The following is a 15,212-nucleotide window of genomic DNA, read 5'->3' as shown; positions in this document are numbered from 1 at the left end:
GTTGGGACTTGCAATAAACTAAAGATGAAAAAGATAGAGCCATGTAGAATTGTGAGGATGCTTTCAACTAATGCTTATGAAATTGAATTTCCAGAAGGGATTGGAATATCACCTACCTTCAATGTTGTAGATTTATATCCGTACAAGGAGACAGAGTCAGAACTATAAAAGGAACATGCAGGAGATAAAGTTCAAACTTTAAATTGGGAAGAACAAATGCCAAAGACAGTCAAGAAAGAGGTGGAAGCTATTTTGGAGAAAATAGTTACTAAAAGAACAAAAGGACATGTTTATTTTAAGTATTTAGTCAAATGGAATGGACAACCAATAAAGGATGTTAGCTGGTTGACAGCACCAAAGTTATAAAAGTATGGACTAAATCCTAAAAGTCTGAAGGATTATTTCCTTCCTCGGGAGTCTAATGCAGGAGCATATGGACTTAGCTAGCAAAATGATTGTATGTTCACATGTTGTGGCTAACAAGAAATGAATTTCATTGACCTGAGTGGTCAAAATCAATTATAAGTAGAGAGGGTTGGAACTCTTGAATTAATCTTTATCTCAATTATTGTAATAATTAGATTATTGTATTATTTTTAGAATAGGAGATAAGTTGTTAGTATAGGTGTGTCACTAAGCTTGCAAATAGGGATTTGATTGTTAGACTATTAAAAATAGGGATCGAGTTGTAAATGAAGTTAGGATAGGATTTGATTCATAAAAGAAGAAAGAATGTAATGATAGAGATTAGATAATCGATAACATGGTGAGTAAGCGAGAGTTTTTGAGTGAGAGATAGGGTTTGAGATTGAACATAAGTCAAACAGACTATTGTAATCGAGCCAGGAGGGCCAAGACTCTCTAATTTTGATTTTGTTGAATAATTGATTGAAGTGTGGTGTGGAAGCATTGTTCTGGTGTATAAATTCTCTTATGACTGTGTAATGGAATTCTAGACCCTAATTGGGTATTTTCCTCTGTTTAAACATTTTATTTATAATTCACAGTCAATTAGTATTAAGAGTTAATATTGAGCTTAAGCGCTAAACCTTTCCTTACGCATCTTCCTTAAAGTATGAATTAAGCACGTGGGTTGTATTTGATAAACGGGAAGTGGCATCTCATGCGCCCAAAAGATCGTAAATGGTATTTGGAAAATTCACGCAATCAACCTTAGCGGTCGACACGTAGCACAAGAAAACCACTTTTCTTGCGCACTCTCGTCCTTATATCATTCGTGCAAGAATCCACGTGACATCTACGGTGGATATCATTCAAGTAAGTTGGTGAGAGAACGATGCGATATCTATTGGATCTCGTGAAGTGAGATCAATGACGCAGATTGAAGCTCTTAACAAAAGGGAAAGTGAGAGAAGGGCTGATAGTGATTGGTCAGATAAGCGGGACCCTCAGGGGGAAATTCCACATATAAGATCCATCAACGCGCATCTCATTGGTTACAATGTTAGCCAGTAGTCTAATTCCAAACTACCACCCCATTTTCACCAACCTCATACATCATATTTCCAACTACGTTTTTCCAAAATGTCGAAAATAGTGAAAATAGTTTTTGGAATTTACTTATATCACTGGTTGAGATTAGATAATATAAGTGAAAGAAGGTCTACTTTATTCAATGAAAATTATCATATTTCAAACTGTTACATAGTCGAATTTCATTATATATGGTTAGAAAATAGCAGGATTTCATTATATATCATTATAAAATGTTATACAATAGAATGTTATATTTTTCCTTCTCTTTGTAGCAAGATAAAAATCTTATTTTTTGAATTTTTTTATGGGAATATTTTTCTACATAAGTTTTCTCAAAATTAGGTCCAAAAATTATATAAATTTTCATAATTGTAGATATTTGTGGTTGAAGGTAAATTTTGGTAAAATAGAGGATTTTTAGGATTATGAATTGGTTTATACATACTACTAATAATAATAAATGTAATTTAAACAATGGAAAATAAAAATTTAGTTGGATTTCAAAAATAATAGTTAAAATAGTTTAGAATATAAAATGTTTTAAATTTTCATTTGATTTGTAACAGCTTAGACATTTTTTTGCTGACAACTTCTGGCGGAAAAATTAAAATAATTGCTAAAATTCAAGATATTAATGTTTGAGATTACATAATAGTGATCAAATAAATATTTTTAAGGGTGATGAATTAATTTATGCATGCAAAAATGTAATTAAAGAAAGATAAAATTACATTTTTACCATCAAATGGATAGCTAGATTTCACCATTGATAGTAAGAAAAAAATAAAAAATAAAAATGTGTAGGAATTTTTGTTTTCTTTGTAATATTTTAACATTATTGTTCTTAACTTTTATTGGAGTATTTTTTCACTATTTTTTTTCATTAAAGTGCAATGGTTGTTTTTAATGGTGCTAAATCCATTTACGCATTCAAAAATGTAGTTTATAAATTGACAATTACAATGTCACACATAGTTAGATCATCATATTTTAAAGGTATAAAATATAAAATGTTTATACTTGTCTTTTTCTTTCTAGTAGTCCATATATTATACTTTTCAAACATTTTTTATTACATTTTTAAAATTGGTTTTAACAAAAATTAAGCTAGAAGAATTTTTGCAGGTAGAATTAGAATTATTCAAGAAATTAAATCCATTTATAGATTCAACAATTAAATTTAGAAAATTAAAAATTACATTTTTATCAACAAAATCATAAATCATAGCAAAATGTTTAATGGCTAGAAAACATAAAGAAAAAGAAAGTGAAAATGGACATTCTTACTTTAAAAAATAAAATATTAAATTTTTTTCTTAAAAAGGTGTAAAAAATGTGATATTAATAACATAAGTAGAATCAAATGACTTAAAAATATTAATCCAAAATTAAAAAAATATTAATTAAAAACAAAGAATACCATAAAAATTTTAATGCAATCCATGCAACTAAATGAATGATATGAAAAATTTACTCATGGGAACATAGGCTATTCCCACCCCCACAAAAATCTCCATACCATTAATATTATATTCTATGCCATATGTATCACAAAGATATCCTACTCTACCAAAATCTTAGTGGGGATGTCCACATAAAAAGCAGAGTGGGGATCTTTCATATTTAAATGGCGTTTAAGATGTGTCTATGTCCACACAGGGTCTAGATGGTTTGCATGACCGAATTAATGATAATAAGATTGAAAATTTTAATAATATTAATAATTAAAATGAAAACGAAATTACATATATACCTTAAAAGTTTGAGCTCAATGATTTCATTAATAATGTAAATATTACTATGTTAATTCTTGTGTGACTTTTTCTTTAAATATTAGTAAAGGCATGGTAAATAACATTATTTTCAAAATCAATATATTAATGAAATATGCAGAAAGCCTCAATTTTCAAATTGGATATCAAAGTTACATTACATATCGAAGTTAAGATCATCTTCGAACAAAGTACAACATTCATAAGGGAAAACTAACATTCATAAACTGAGGAAAACTATCATTCATAAAGTTTCAGGACTCTAAGTCTTAGCTACTAGGAGCAGCAGTTGATCGTGACTTTCTTTCACATGAAAGTAGCTGCGCAAACCTGCCAAATCAATACAATATTAACGGTGAAACCAATTCACATGAACCATTTTCTGTCATAAAACTTGATTTAGCAATTTTCATTGAAATTGACGTATTCAATAAGAACTAAAATGACCTGATCAATGCATCATGGTTGGTCTTCCAGTCTTGCTCTGGCGTTGGCTCATAGTAGCCCGTCTCGATATTGACACTTGAAACAGGCTTGGCCAAGAGATCGCTAACTATCGTTTTCAAGGCTTTTAGATTCTCCTCCGTCGACAGATCCAAGGAGCTAGTGTGATCTCCCAGCTGCGGTTCCTGATCACAATGAGGCATTGTGTTAGATATCTCGAATATAGATTTGTTCAACTTCACAAAATCTATGGGTGAATTATATATGGAGGGTGCAAGAAAAGTACCTGGATTCTGAGATACATATGCATGTTAATGGTTTTGAACCAGAAGAATTCGTGAATGTCCGACATATCCGAACTTGATTGCAATAAAATATCAATTAAAGGTGATCTACCGTCCTTAGTTAACCATCCAAATAAGCCCCATTTTGCAGCGTCGGTGGCCTTGTAACGAGCTACTTTTTGTCCTGTTCCAAGAGAAAGAACCAGAAGCTTGCTAGACTCGTTCTCGATCAAATTTAAATCAATACTTTGTTTCGACAATGGTGGATTCGAATTGCGAGCGGAAATTTCTTTCAACAAATGGTTTACTGCAAGTAATGTCTGCAAGAATATGTTACAGGCCAACAAATTAATTGCGCAACCCATTAGGCAAAACTGTTACGCAGTGACTTTGAAAACTGAAATACAATTTCTTTCGACACATGGTTTACTGCAAGTAATGTTTGCAAGATTATTTTAGAGGGCAACAAATTAATTTCACGGCCCCTTACCAAAACTGTTACGCTGTGACTTTGAAAACTGAAATTTAAACCATATTGAGATGGCAATGGAAAAATATATCACCGCGACTTACCGGATCGTTAGCTGCAACTCCCCCGTCTATTAGATTGAAGTTTCTGGGATTTCCCCGGGAATCTTGTGTTTTGAAGGAATGAGGAGGAAGATATGTTGGAGCTGCTGAGGTCCCAATAGGCATGATACCATTGAAGAATTTGCCGCAACATAAAACCTATAAAGAAAACAGATGAGTACTCCAGGTGCATACCGAATTTGAAGGGCGAGGTCATGATATTCTATCGGCTGCAACTTCATTGACAAAACAACACTGAACAGGGAATCAATATGCAAAAGAGCGGGCGTGGTTGCTGAAATATGGATGAGCGCTGAATTTTGGGCGCTTGAATTCAAATTTGAATTCGAATTCAAATGGGCACGTTATTTGAATAAAATTAATGGCGTGATTACTTGCATTGATTACGCTGAACTGTGGAGCCTTGCCATTATGTCTTCAAACCGGAGGCGGGCCGGCGCCGGAGGCGGGCAGGGACCGGAACGGGCAGGAACCGTCTGCAGGTGAGTGAGTCGATGTGCATGGATGCATGGGATGGGCTCTCCGGGTTACTTGGACTATAGCATTAATGATGCTATAGTCCATGAAATAGCACTTGCCGATTTCAATCAACCTTTAGCTACTAAATGAGGATGTGGTTTTCCGTAAGTTTGGCATTTTGTTGTTGATTTCGATGAATATACAAGACATTAATGCACAACGTTAAAACCTCTATGACAAGATGTATATTGGTTGATCTGGAAATGAATTAGTATATGGTCTCTCCAATAAAATTTGGTCGTCTAGGCCACATCACCTATCACTCGAAAAAACAGAAATGCCACGTATATCGTTACTCGTCATCCATATTGTATGCATTATGCATTATCCCACGTGCTCATTTAATGATAAATTCCATTCCTCCACCCGTTGGTTTGATGTTTTAACTATTTTATTGCTCGGTTGAGTCACTTGTCTCACGTGGTTTAGCCGGAATTGTCTTTAGTGTAATTTTTTGGAAGTTTTTACCGTGGGTTTTTCTGGTCAAATTTCTCTAAAATCTGGTAGGAATTTATTGAAATCACAAGTTTGATGGGTAATCCTGTGCAATCAAAGTGCTCTAGGGGTTTTCCAGGGTGATGAATCCATATATACATTCAAAAAACTAGTTTAAATAACACATATCAAGATTTCACCTCAATTTTTTCCACCGGATTCCAGAACCGGAAAGTCCAAAAAATCGCATTAAAGACAACTCCATCCAAAATTGGCATTTTATACGGGTCCGCAAATACAACTCACCATCCCTTACTCTGGTCTTTACTCCTGCATTTAATCTCCCACTACGTCGATGGCCTCAACCTTTGCAGGCCATTTTCACCCTCCTACGGACTTTCAAGGGTAATTTGCATTCTGAATTTGGCATTTTTCAGTTATATTGCAAAGAATTTTGGAAACCCTTACTTCGGACTAGGAGAGTGAGGCAAGAATAGGACTTTATTGTAGTGTTTTTACTCCCCATCGCATTAGGTTACCAGGTTTGCATTAACAGGGTTTCATGCATTAATGAATTTGAGGTTATTTTGAGTCTCTGATTCCTAGATTAACCTCTTCCCTGTATTTGGTTTAATATTGCTGGGCATGGTCATAGTTTTAATTCAAAATTCCATCTTTTACCTGTGAATTCAAGCAAAACATGGACACTAAATGATACATATTTTGCTAGTAAAAAAATTGTAACCCCTTCTTGCGTGCAAAGCAAAAAGGGTCGTATTAGGATATTTCAAGTTTATTTTGTTCCAGAGTCTAGCTTTTCATTTAGTATTGAATAACTATTTAATATATTTATCGGTATAAAGCTCAAGAGGTTAGCTCAATTGTTTGTTGACAATATCGTTGGGCATTCCATTATTTTTGAGTCAGTGTGTGCCAAGTTTGAACGCCCTTGGTTAGATGCACTAGTATATGCCCAATGTTTTACTAAGGATTCCATCCATGAATAATTAGAAGCATCCCTTAGATTTCCCCACAATTTTCCTTAGAAAAACAATATCAATTAACATACATAGAAGATGTAGTTATCATGAGGATATTGGTATCAATGAAAATGAGGAACCAGACCCGCCTTCGAACCCTGCAACGTGCCCATAGTCTCCCTCCCAAGCTCCACCTTTACTGTTGGACATATGATATGCTACTGCATCTATCAGCTCCAGCTGCTACGAAGAAGAAGGTCCTGAAGGTTGTAAATTCATTGTTTGAAAAGTAGCCCAAGCAGTTTGGGATTGGGGGAGCTCGGCTGCCAAAGCAGGTTTTGCATAGATTCATGAAATCGCTGAAGGTCATACGCATCCAGAGGCAGCGGAGGGTATTAAAGCAGCGCTTGAAGGTTCCTCCGGCCTTAAACCAGTTCACTGAGACCCTTGACAAGAATCTTGGGTTTTTCCACAACAACCAGGACTTAGATGTGGCTGTCATGTTGTGCACTTGGGAAGGCTCGATGGGCGGCCATGGGGGACTGACTCCAAGGTGGAGCCGCGAGATTTCGACCCATGCGTTCTCACTGCTTTGGGACTGGCTGCCTCGTTCCCTAACTCCCCATGTGCTCTCGGTGGTCCGTCTTTATAGGCCGTTTCGTCATCTGTGGTGGGTGTATTACTGCTCAACGAACCAGAAGGTTCTGGTGATCTGGCAGATGATGCGGGCTACCCTCCCTAATCAGTTGGGTTTTCTGGACGCCGACCATGATTGTTTAACGGCCGGTGGTGGCCTGAGATCTCATTGGACCTCTGCTACTCAAGACAGGATGCAAGGGGTCCAGCGGATGCCTCTCGGCGTCTCTATTGACTCCACAGTGTGAGCTGACCAAATGTCGTGGCGGCCCTGGTTTGCTGGTGCTTCGGGCTACCTCCCCCAATAGGTTGAGATATCCCGACTAACAGTGATGGCGGTGCCCTGCCTCTGTCCAGCACAACCCCTCAGTTTTTCACTTCTTCCCACTAGGTATTAGATTCCCATGTTGTCGCGGACTCCTTCCCTTAATAAGGCTATTGAGGAGTTGCCCCGGGTCCTTCCAGACCGGCCGATGGCGGCTCTGGAAATTCCCTCCGTTGCGCGGCTTGGGGTTTTTCTGCGGGAGGACGACACTCAGTTTCGGGTAAAACCTTCTAGCATCCAATTTTTTATAAAACGTCCAAAACGGATTTCTCTATTGATCTGGGTTAAACAGGCAGAAAGGGTTTCTCTTCTGAAGCACTCCATTATGCAGAAAGCCGGTTATCCAGCAAACATGCAAAGCTTAATTTATGGTGGCAGAGTATTACAGGACTGTCGTTTCCTGCAGGACTACAACATACAAACAACATCCTCATTAGTCCTCAATCTGAGGTTAAGAGGGGGGGCAGGCCCTGTCAAAACAACCTCCAATGCAGGTAAAGGAATAGGGTCTAATTCTTCAAAAAACCCTGAAGTCTTTAAGAACCAGATGAACAGAGGCCTCTCGTTCAAGAACATTCTTCAAGGGAAAAACACAAAAACAAAAGCAAAAACAAAAACAAAAACAACAAGATAGTTCTGCCTCCAATCCATATATAGTGGAACTTATGAACTCAATCCCAGAACTTAACATAGAGGACACAGAAGCAGATATGCAATGTAACTCCTTCGAATCACAAGCTGTAATTTGTTAATTTAATTGTTTTTGGCCAAAACCCGAGGAACTATTTCACTGGATTTTGACCAACTGGTCCATTGACTGTGAAATACATTTATGTTCTAAATTTTTTTTCATAGTTAAATTCCCTTCTCCTGCCGCTAGAGATTGTACTTTGCAGGAGGGGCCATGGTTCTGGGGAACGACGGGTCTCTTTATTACTCCTTGGTTCCCAGCTTTTGATGCAAACACTATGGTCATCTCAAGAATGCCGGTGTGGATTCGCCTGCACAACCTCCCTCTTCATTTCTGGGATGAGCGAATTCTTTCAGGTATTGGGAACAGCATTGGGAAATACCTAAAGATGGATACCCAAATATTGGAGGAAAGGATCTATACACATGCTAGGATTTGTGTGGATGTGGATCTCAACAAAGGCTTGCTGAACCGCATTCATCTAATCCATAAGCAAATGAATTGGACTCAAACACTGGACTATGAAAGCACAACCTTCAAATGTAGAATTTGTAGACAAACAGGGCATCTTCAAAATCTATGTCCGGAAGCCAAAAAAGACAACAGTAGAAGGAAGAGAAATGGGAAGTTGCAAAAAGGGTGGAATTTCCATCCATCCCCATGGGATATGGAGGAAGAAGAAGCTGAGGAGGAGTCCACACGGAACCACTTTTCTACCCAACAGGAAATGGAGGAAGATGAAGCTGTGGTGGAAATCCCACCCCCTGGGAACATCCAGGCAACACAAGCACCAGAAAAACAGGTGGACTCAGCTCAAGTTCCCAGGGAAACTCAGGACAACCAGGCATCAGATTCCTAGGGGGAGAAAGTACTAGAATCAATGGATCCAAGCAGGTGCAAGAGAAATCACTCATCAGACAATTCAGATTCAGACAAAGACATTCTTCGACCTGATGAGCCCATGTTCGCTCTTGTCACCACTCAGCAGCAAGGAGGTTGGCGCAAGGTTGAGAAGAAAAAATGGAGGAAAACTTAGTTTTCCATCCTTTGTATATTAGTTTCTTTTATTGAATGTTTTTGCTTACCACCGGCCTTTGGTTGGTGATGCTAGTCTATCTGCAATTTACAACATGTAATTTTATTTTTCTATATTAATAAAATTACGCTTTTTCCATGGAAAAAAAAAAAAACATACATAGAATATATATTTGGAATATACTCTTGTTAGATATACTATGATTATCAAATATAAATAATACAAATGAGTTCAACTATAAATTATGGAACCCATCATGGATACTGACTTTGAGGTTGCATTATTGATTTGATACACCAATGAAGATTCTATATACATCAACTCTCTAAGGTTTTATACATTACAATTGCATTATAAAACCAATGTTTGCTTTGCTTCATCACTACTAGGCATCTTCATTGATGTCCATAGAGTAATGCTTAACTAGTTTGTAATAGCAAGCTAGTTGAAAATGAGACTACTAATCCACAAAAAAATGAAAGATAATTGAAACATTATTATACCTATCGCAGGTATGGTATAATACATTCAGTTTTGCTTCTCACTAGGTATTAGTTTGTCTCTGACCAAAAATTTATTACGTTTATCCATAGTTTGACATTAGGAATTCAATTTTTATTATTATTGAAATTTATTTATTTGTAAGGTGATTGGTTGAGTTCTTATTATGGGTTTTTTAATAACTTCCATTTCTATTAGTTACTAATTTTTTATTTTTTGTTTTATTTCATTTTTGCGTAGTCTAATGAGGCGGAGGAGTTCCCCAGAAAGTTATGGAACTTTCGGTCATATTTAAAGAAAATCCGGCAAGGATTTTTGTAAATCCAAGTTATAGTTGTTAAACTTCAAAATTTTAGGTGTCCTAGGCGTTTTTTATCGTGTTGAATCCATTTCCACCATCAAAAACATGATTCAAACACTGCTTCTACAAGATTTTTTGAATTTTTTTTACCCGAATTTCGGCCACTTTTGACCGTCTGGGCAATTCCTCCGCCTCGTTAGACGACTCTGTAATGAAATTTACAACACGTGAGACAATTGTCGTCACTATTAATTCTTTTTCCTTGTTTCCAAAGAAAAAACAATTGTTTTTTTCAACAATGGTCGGAAATTAATTGTTCGAATTATTTATTATAATAGTTTAAATGTTGGTATGAAATAAAATGAATTTTATTTAAAATTTGGTCGAGAACATGTTCACTTAACAAATAATTATCCCAACTTATGAATTTTATGAAATTAACATGTTCACTTGGCAAATCATTACCCAAACTTACAACATAAAAAAATAAAATTATAACCATAATATCGGATACATAATTTGTTTACCATTCTTAATAGCATTCTTAATAGCAATATACATGTAGTGAACCGTGGTCATATGTAATACCACTGCATTACCATAGGTTGGGTTGGGTAACCATTTGTGGTCTCAACACAACTCTAAACACTTCACCTACCGCCGATACACTTGAGATTTTTCGATGCTTTTGTTGCTATTCTCCAAGTGCGCTTTCTGGTGATAAGCCCCAGCTTGACAGATGGGCTTATCACCACGCTTGATCTCACTTGGGTTCATCCAACGGCTCCTGTTTATCGTCTGGACTTGAGGGTAACTACCCGAGGGTAATGCATTTTACAACGCATGGGGATAGTGGTCGGCGTTTTTTTCAATAGTGGTCGTGTTCGAATATTCTGGAAGTCTGCAGAGTGAAACGGATTGACCCAGTAACCCACTCAATATGGAAAAATTAATGATATAATTAGTGATTTAATGTCAGTATATATATCAAAAGATTGTATGGTACAACAAATTACAGATTTTGTGGTACAATGTAATCATTGTAAAATAAGAAGTGAACCAATCAAAATTGAAATAAATATATTTAAAAAAAAAAATTTCAAAGATAAACATTAAATAAAATCATTAATTTTTGATAAATTTAAAATTAATATCAACATCAATATTTTTTGAATACATTATTACCTTGTATAACAAAGAATAATAAATAAGACATAAATAAATATATATATTATGATGACGTAACACTTTGGCTTAGTTAATATGGTATATATGATTGGACCTACATTTGAGTGGTTGGATATCATGAGCATTTTGTCGTGGGTACATGTTATGGTCTTCGAATTAAATGGCTTCAAAAGTATTTTCCTATGTTCAGCTCATATCATACCTTAATGTATGTTCCATTTCCAAAGTTTCGCTGTAGTGGAATAAACAAAATGAAAGTGATGACTTATAGAAGCTTCCATGGTGTATAATTCATGGCAATGTTCATCAATGATTTGATATCTTATATATGTGTTTTCAATCAACCTTTAGCTACTAAATGAGGATGTGGTTTTCCGTAAGTTTGGCATTTTGTTGTTGATTTCGATGAATATACAAGACATTAATGCACAACGTTAAAACCTCTATGACAAGATGTATATTGGTTGATCTGGAAATGAATTAGTATATGGTCTCTCCAATAAAATTTGGTCGTCTAGGCCACATCACCTATCACTCGAAAAAACAGAAATGCCACGTATATCGTTACTCGTCATCCATATTGTATGCATTATGCATTATCCCACGTGCTCATTTAATGATAAATTCCATTCCTCCACCCGTTGGTTTGATGTTTTAACTATTTTATTGCTCGGTTGAGTCACTTGTCTCACGTGGTTTAGCCGGAATTGTCTTTAGTGTAATTTTTTGGAAGTTTTTACCGTGGGTTTTTCTGGTCAAATTTCTCTAAAATCTGGTAGGAATTTATTGAAATCACAAGTTTGATGGGTAATCCTGTGCAATCAAAGTGCTCTAGGGGTTTTCCAGGGTGATGAATCCATATATACATTCAAAAAACTAGTTTAAATAACACATATCAAGATTTCACCTCAATTTTTTCCACCGGATTCCAGAACCGGAAAGTCCAAAAAGTCGCATTAAAGACAACTCCATCCAAAATTGGCATTTTATACGGGTCCGCAAATACAACTCACCATCCCTTACTCTGGTCTTTACTCCTGCATTTAATCTCCCACTACGTCGATGGCCTCAACCTCTGCAGGCCATTTTCACCCTCCTACGGACTTTCAAGGGTAATTTGCATTCTGAATTTGGCATTTTTCAGTTATATTGCAAAGAATTTTGGAAACCCTTACTTCGGACTAGGAGAGTGAGGCAAGAATAGGACTTTATTGTAGTGTTTTTACTCCCCATCGCATTAGGTTACCAGGTTTTCATTAACAGGGTTTCATGCATTAATGAATTTGAGGTTATTTTGAGTCTCTGATTCCTAGATTAACCTCTTCCCTGTATTTGGTTTAATATTGCTGGGCATGGTCATAGTTTTAATTCAAAATTCCATCTTTTACCTGTGAATTCAAGCAAAACATGGACACTAAATGATACATATTTTGCTAGTAAAAAAATTGTAACCCCTTCTTGCGTGCAAAGCAAAAAGGGTCGTATTAGGATATTTCAAGTTTATTTTGTTCCAGAGTCTAGCTTTTCATTTCCTCCCCTTGTGCACTATGGTGTGAGCCTTTAAGGTTAACCTTTGGCAATAAAACACTTGACACCTTCATCAAAACTCCGGGATGAACATGTATTATTATGATCCAAAATTTATGAAGGAACGAAATGAAATACAAATATGAACAAAAACAAAAAGATACAACAAAAATAGAACTTCAATTCATTAATAACAAAGTACTGAAAAGTGTTTTCATGTAGAATGGAAATAAACTAGCTTAGGTGACGGTAGTTTATCTCTAAGAAGAGATGTGGCAGTTACATGCCTTCTGAATTATGTTACAATGAGGCTTGAAGACCTATTTATTATTGAGAAATAATGAAAAACCATAAACATCCAAAAACCTAACCCTAAGAGATGAAGTACCAAAAGTTTGTGGGCCCCATTGGGGTAAATTGGTAAATCAACTTCCGGGGGTCGTAACTTTGGTGTACGGTCTTCATTTGATACGTACGATACCTCGTTAGAAAGATCTATTCGAGGAATACAATTTTCGACTGCAAACCCATACTAGAGGCTATAAGTTTTCATGTTTTCCAAAAAATGTTATTTAGGGCCTCAAAACGACTCTGGAAGTTCAAGCCCTGAAAATCTGCCAAAAATAGTAAATTGTGCTACAGTTAACGAATTTGAAAAAAACAATGGTGGAGGTCCAAGTGTAATAGGTGGGTAGCCACCAATATCTACCCGGATCATATTACAAACCATTATAACCTTTACATGTGTTTTGTCATGTTAACTAGGGGAAATTCAAAGCTCTATTTCCCATAATGTTTTGGTAACAAATAGAGCTTCGTAACATGTGTAATTGAATTTGGATTATTATCTTTAAAGCCATAACTAACATTAATAGGGTTTTCATTACATGATATGTTTAATTTGTTAGTAAAACCTTAAAGTTTTGATTACCTAACCTATTCTCTCGTCCATGGGAGCCTTCGAGACTACATTGTCTTGGGCATGTAACAACCCTGGTGAAAATTTCATGTAACAAAAGGTAATAAAGGCAAAATAAGACCACAGTTAAGGGACACTTATTCCAAGCTAAATGTTGGGCAAAGATATCCTAGTGGGCATCACTGGATATGTGTTTTGGCTAAAGGAAATTGGCAAAGGCAAAGGGAAGGACATTAAAAGTCAAAAAGGCATTTTGGAACATTTATTTATGAAAATAAAAGAAATTAGGAGAAAAGGAAAGTGAAAGGTCACAGGTTGCATGTGAGGATGAAATTGAAGGAAAATAATGGAAAATGAAGAAAATAAAGGCCTCATTAATAAAAAAGGCTTCTGAGGATCAGTTGGTAACATTTTGTCAGTTCAAGTTTGGAGCTCTCTCATTATTCTCTCTCTCTCTCTCTCTCTCACTCTAAGTTTTCTCGGAGCACTCTAGCTATGGATCAAGGAAGAAAAAGCAAGCAAAGGGAAAGGAAGGAAAGCAAAGGATCAAGGAAGGAAAGCAGGATCAAGCACCTTCAGTAGGAATACTTGCAGGTAACCTTTTGCGTGTGTGATTTCCTAGCTAGTTTGGACATGCATGACTTTGCATATTGGTGTATGGTTCTCTTGTTGTCGGTGGCATGGTTTTGCCGGGTTGTGACAGTGGATTTCATCCTAGCCTTGCCTTTTTCGGATGCCATGGTGTTGGGATGTTTATTTCAGTTTTTGAACTTTAGTTTGTCGGATGGATTTCAAAATCCGGGGTGGAGGCGGTCTCAAGTTCCATTCCCAAAGACCTAGGAATCCCTTGACCTGTTTTGGCGGGATACACAGTAAATATTAAGGGAGAAGTCTTGGTTTAGTGCCTATTGATTTGGATTTGGATTGTGGTAAATCTTGAGAGACTGGTCTTGGTTTAGGGACTAGTAATCCAGTTTGGATTGTGGTTAATCCTGACAGACAAGGAGATGGAAAATTCCTCAAGGATAGTGATGGATTCTGGATGGCATTCCGAGTTCGGTTCGTTTGTGATCGGAGCACCAATTTTGGTGTGATCACAGTTTGATGAGGGTGGAGGTGGTTTAACCTCTAGACTCCCTTGGTTGTTCTATGAGATTCCGCATTCATGCTTGGAATATGGCATGAGGGTGACTTGCTGAAAGAGATATTTGGTTCAGCGATGTCTATGGTCGAGTGGTACGCGGAAGTCCCAAACCTGGTCGGATTTTCCTATGATTAATAAAAGCTAAGTTCTCTTACTTTTGCACTGATTTATATGTGGATTTAATGGTTGTCATATCTCTGATATTTATATGGTTTTATGTTGGTTATAAGCATGGTTAAATGACTAATTCATGTCATGGTTATTTTATGTATTTACTTGTAACTATTAAATGAATGGATGAAAGACCTCATTGATGATATAATAGTTCATTGGAGAAGGAGGTGATCCTTCTAGTTATGTTTCATAAGTTATTTCAATCATTTATTCTATGTCTTGTATCCTAGACCTGTAGGTTGTATTAA

General features: G+C 36.2%; 1 protein-coding gene across 1 annotated transcript; it reads right to left on the bottom strand.

Annotated features, from left to right (window-relative positions):
* Positions 1–3,538: 3,538 nt before the first annotated feature.
* On the bottom strand, positions 3,539–4,693 carry LOC149185966 (patatin-like protein 5). The gene is made up of 4 exons (XM_089409191.1): positions 4,571–4,693; positions 4,000–4,317; positions 3,717–3,898; positions 3,539–3,599 (listed from the first exon to the last, which is right to left on the bottom strand). Exons 1-4 carry the CDS (start codon positions 4,691–4,693, stop codon positions 3,539–3,541), a joined length of 684 nt encoding a protein of 227 aa, XP_089265317.1.
* Positions 4,694–15,212: the final 10,519 nt, after the last annotated feature.

Source organism: Pinus tabuliformis, chromosome 3_1 (assembly GCF_031772625.1).
Source record: "Pinus tabuliformis cultivar Carrire ecotype Pingquan chromosome 3_1, CPIR1, whole genome shotgun sequence".
NCBI classification, from domain to species: Eukaryota; Viridiplantae; Streptophyta; class Pinopsida; order Pinales; family Pinaceae; genus Pinus; species Pinus tabuliformis.
The sequence above is the reverse complement of the archived record's forward strand: the minus strand, read 5'-3'. Positions and strand labels throughout refer to the sequence as shown.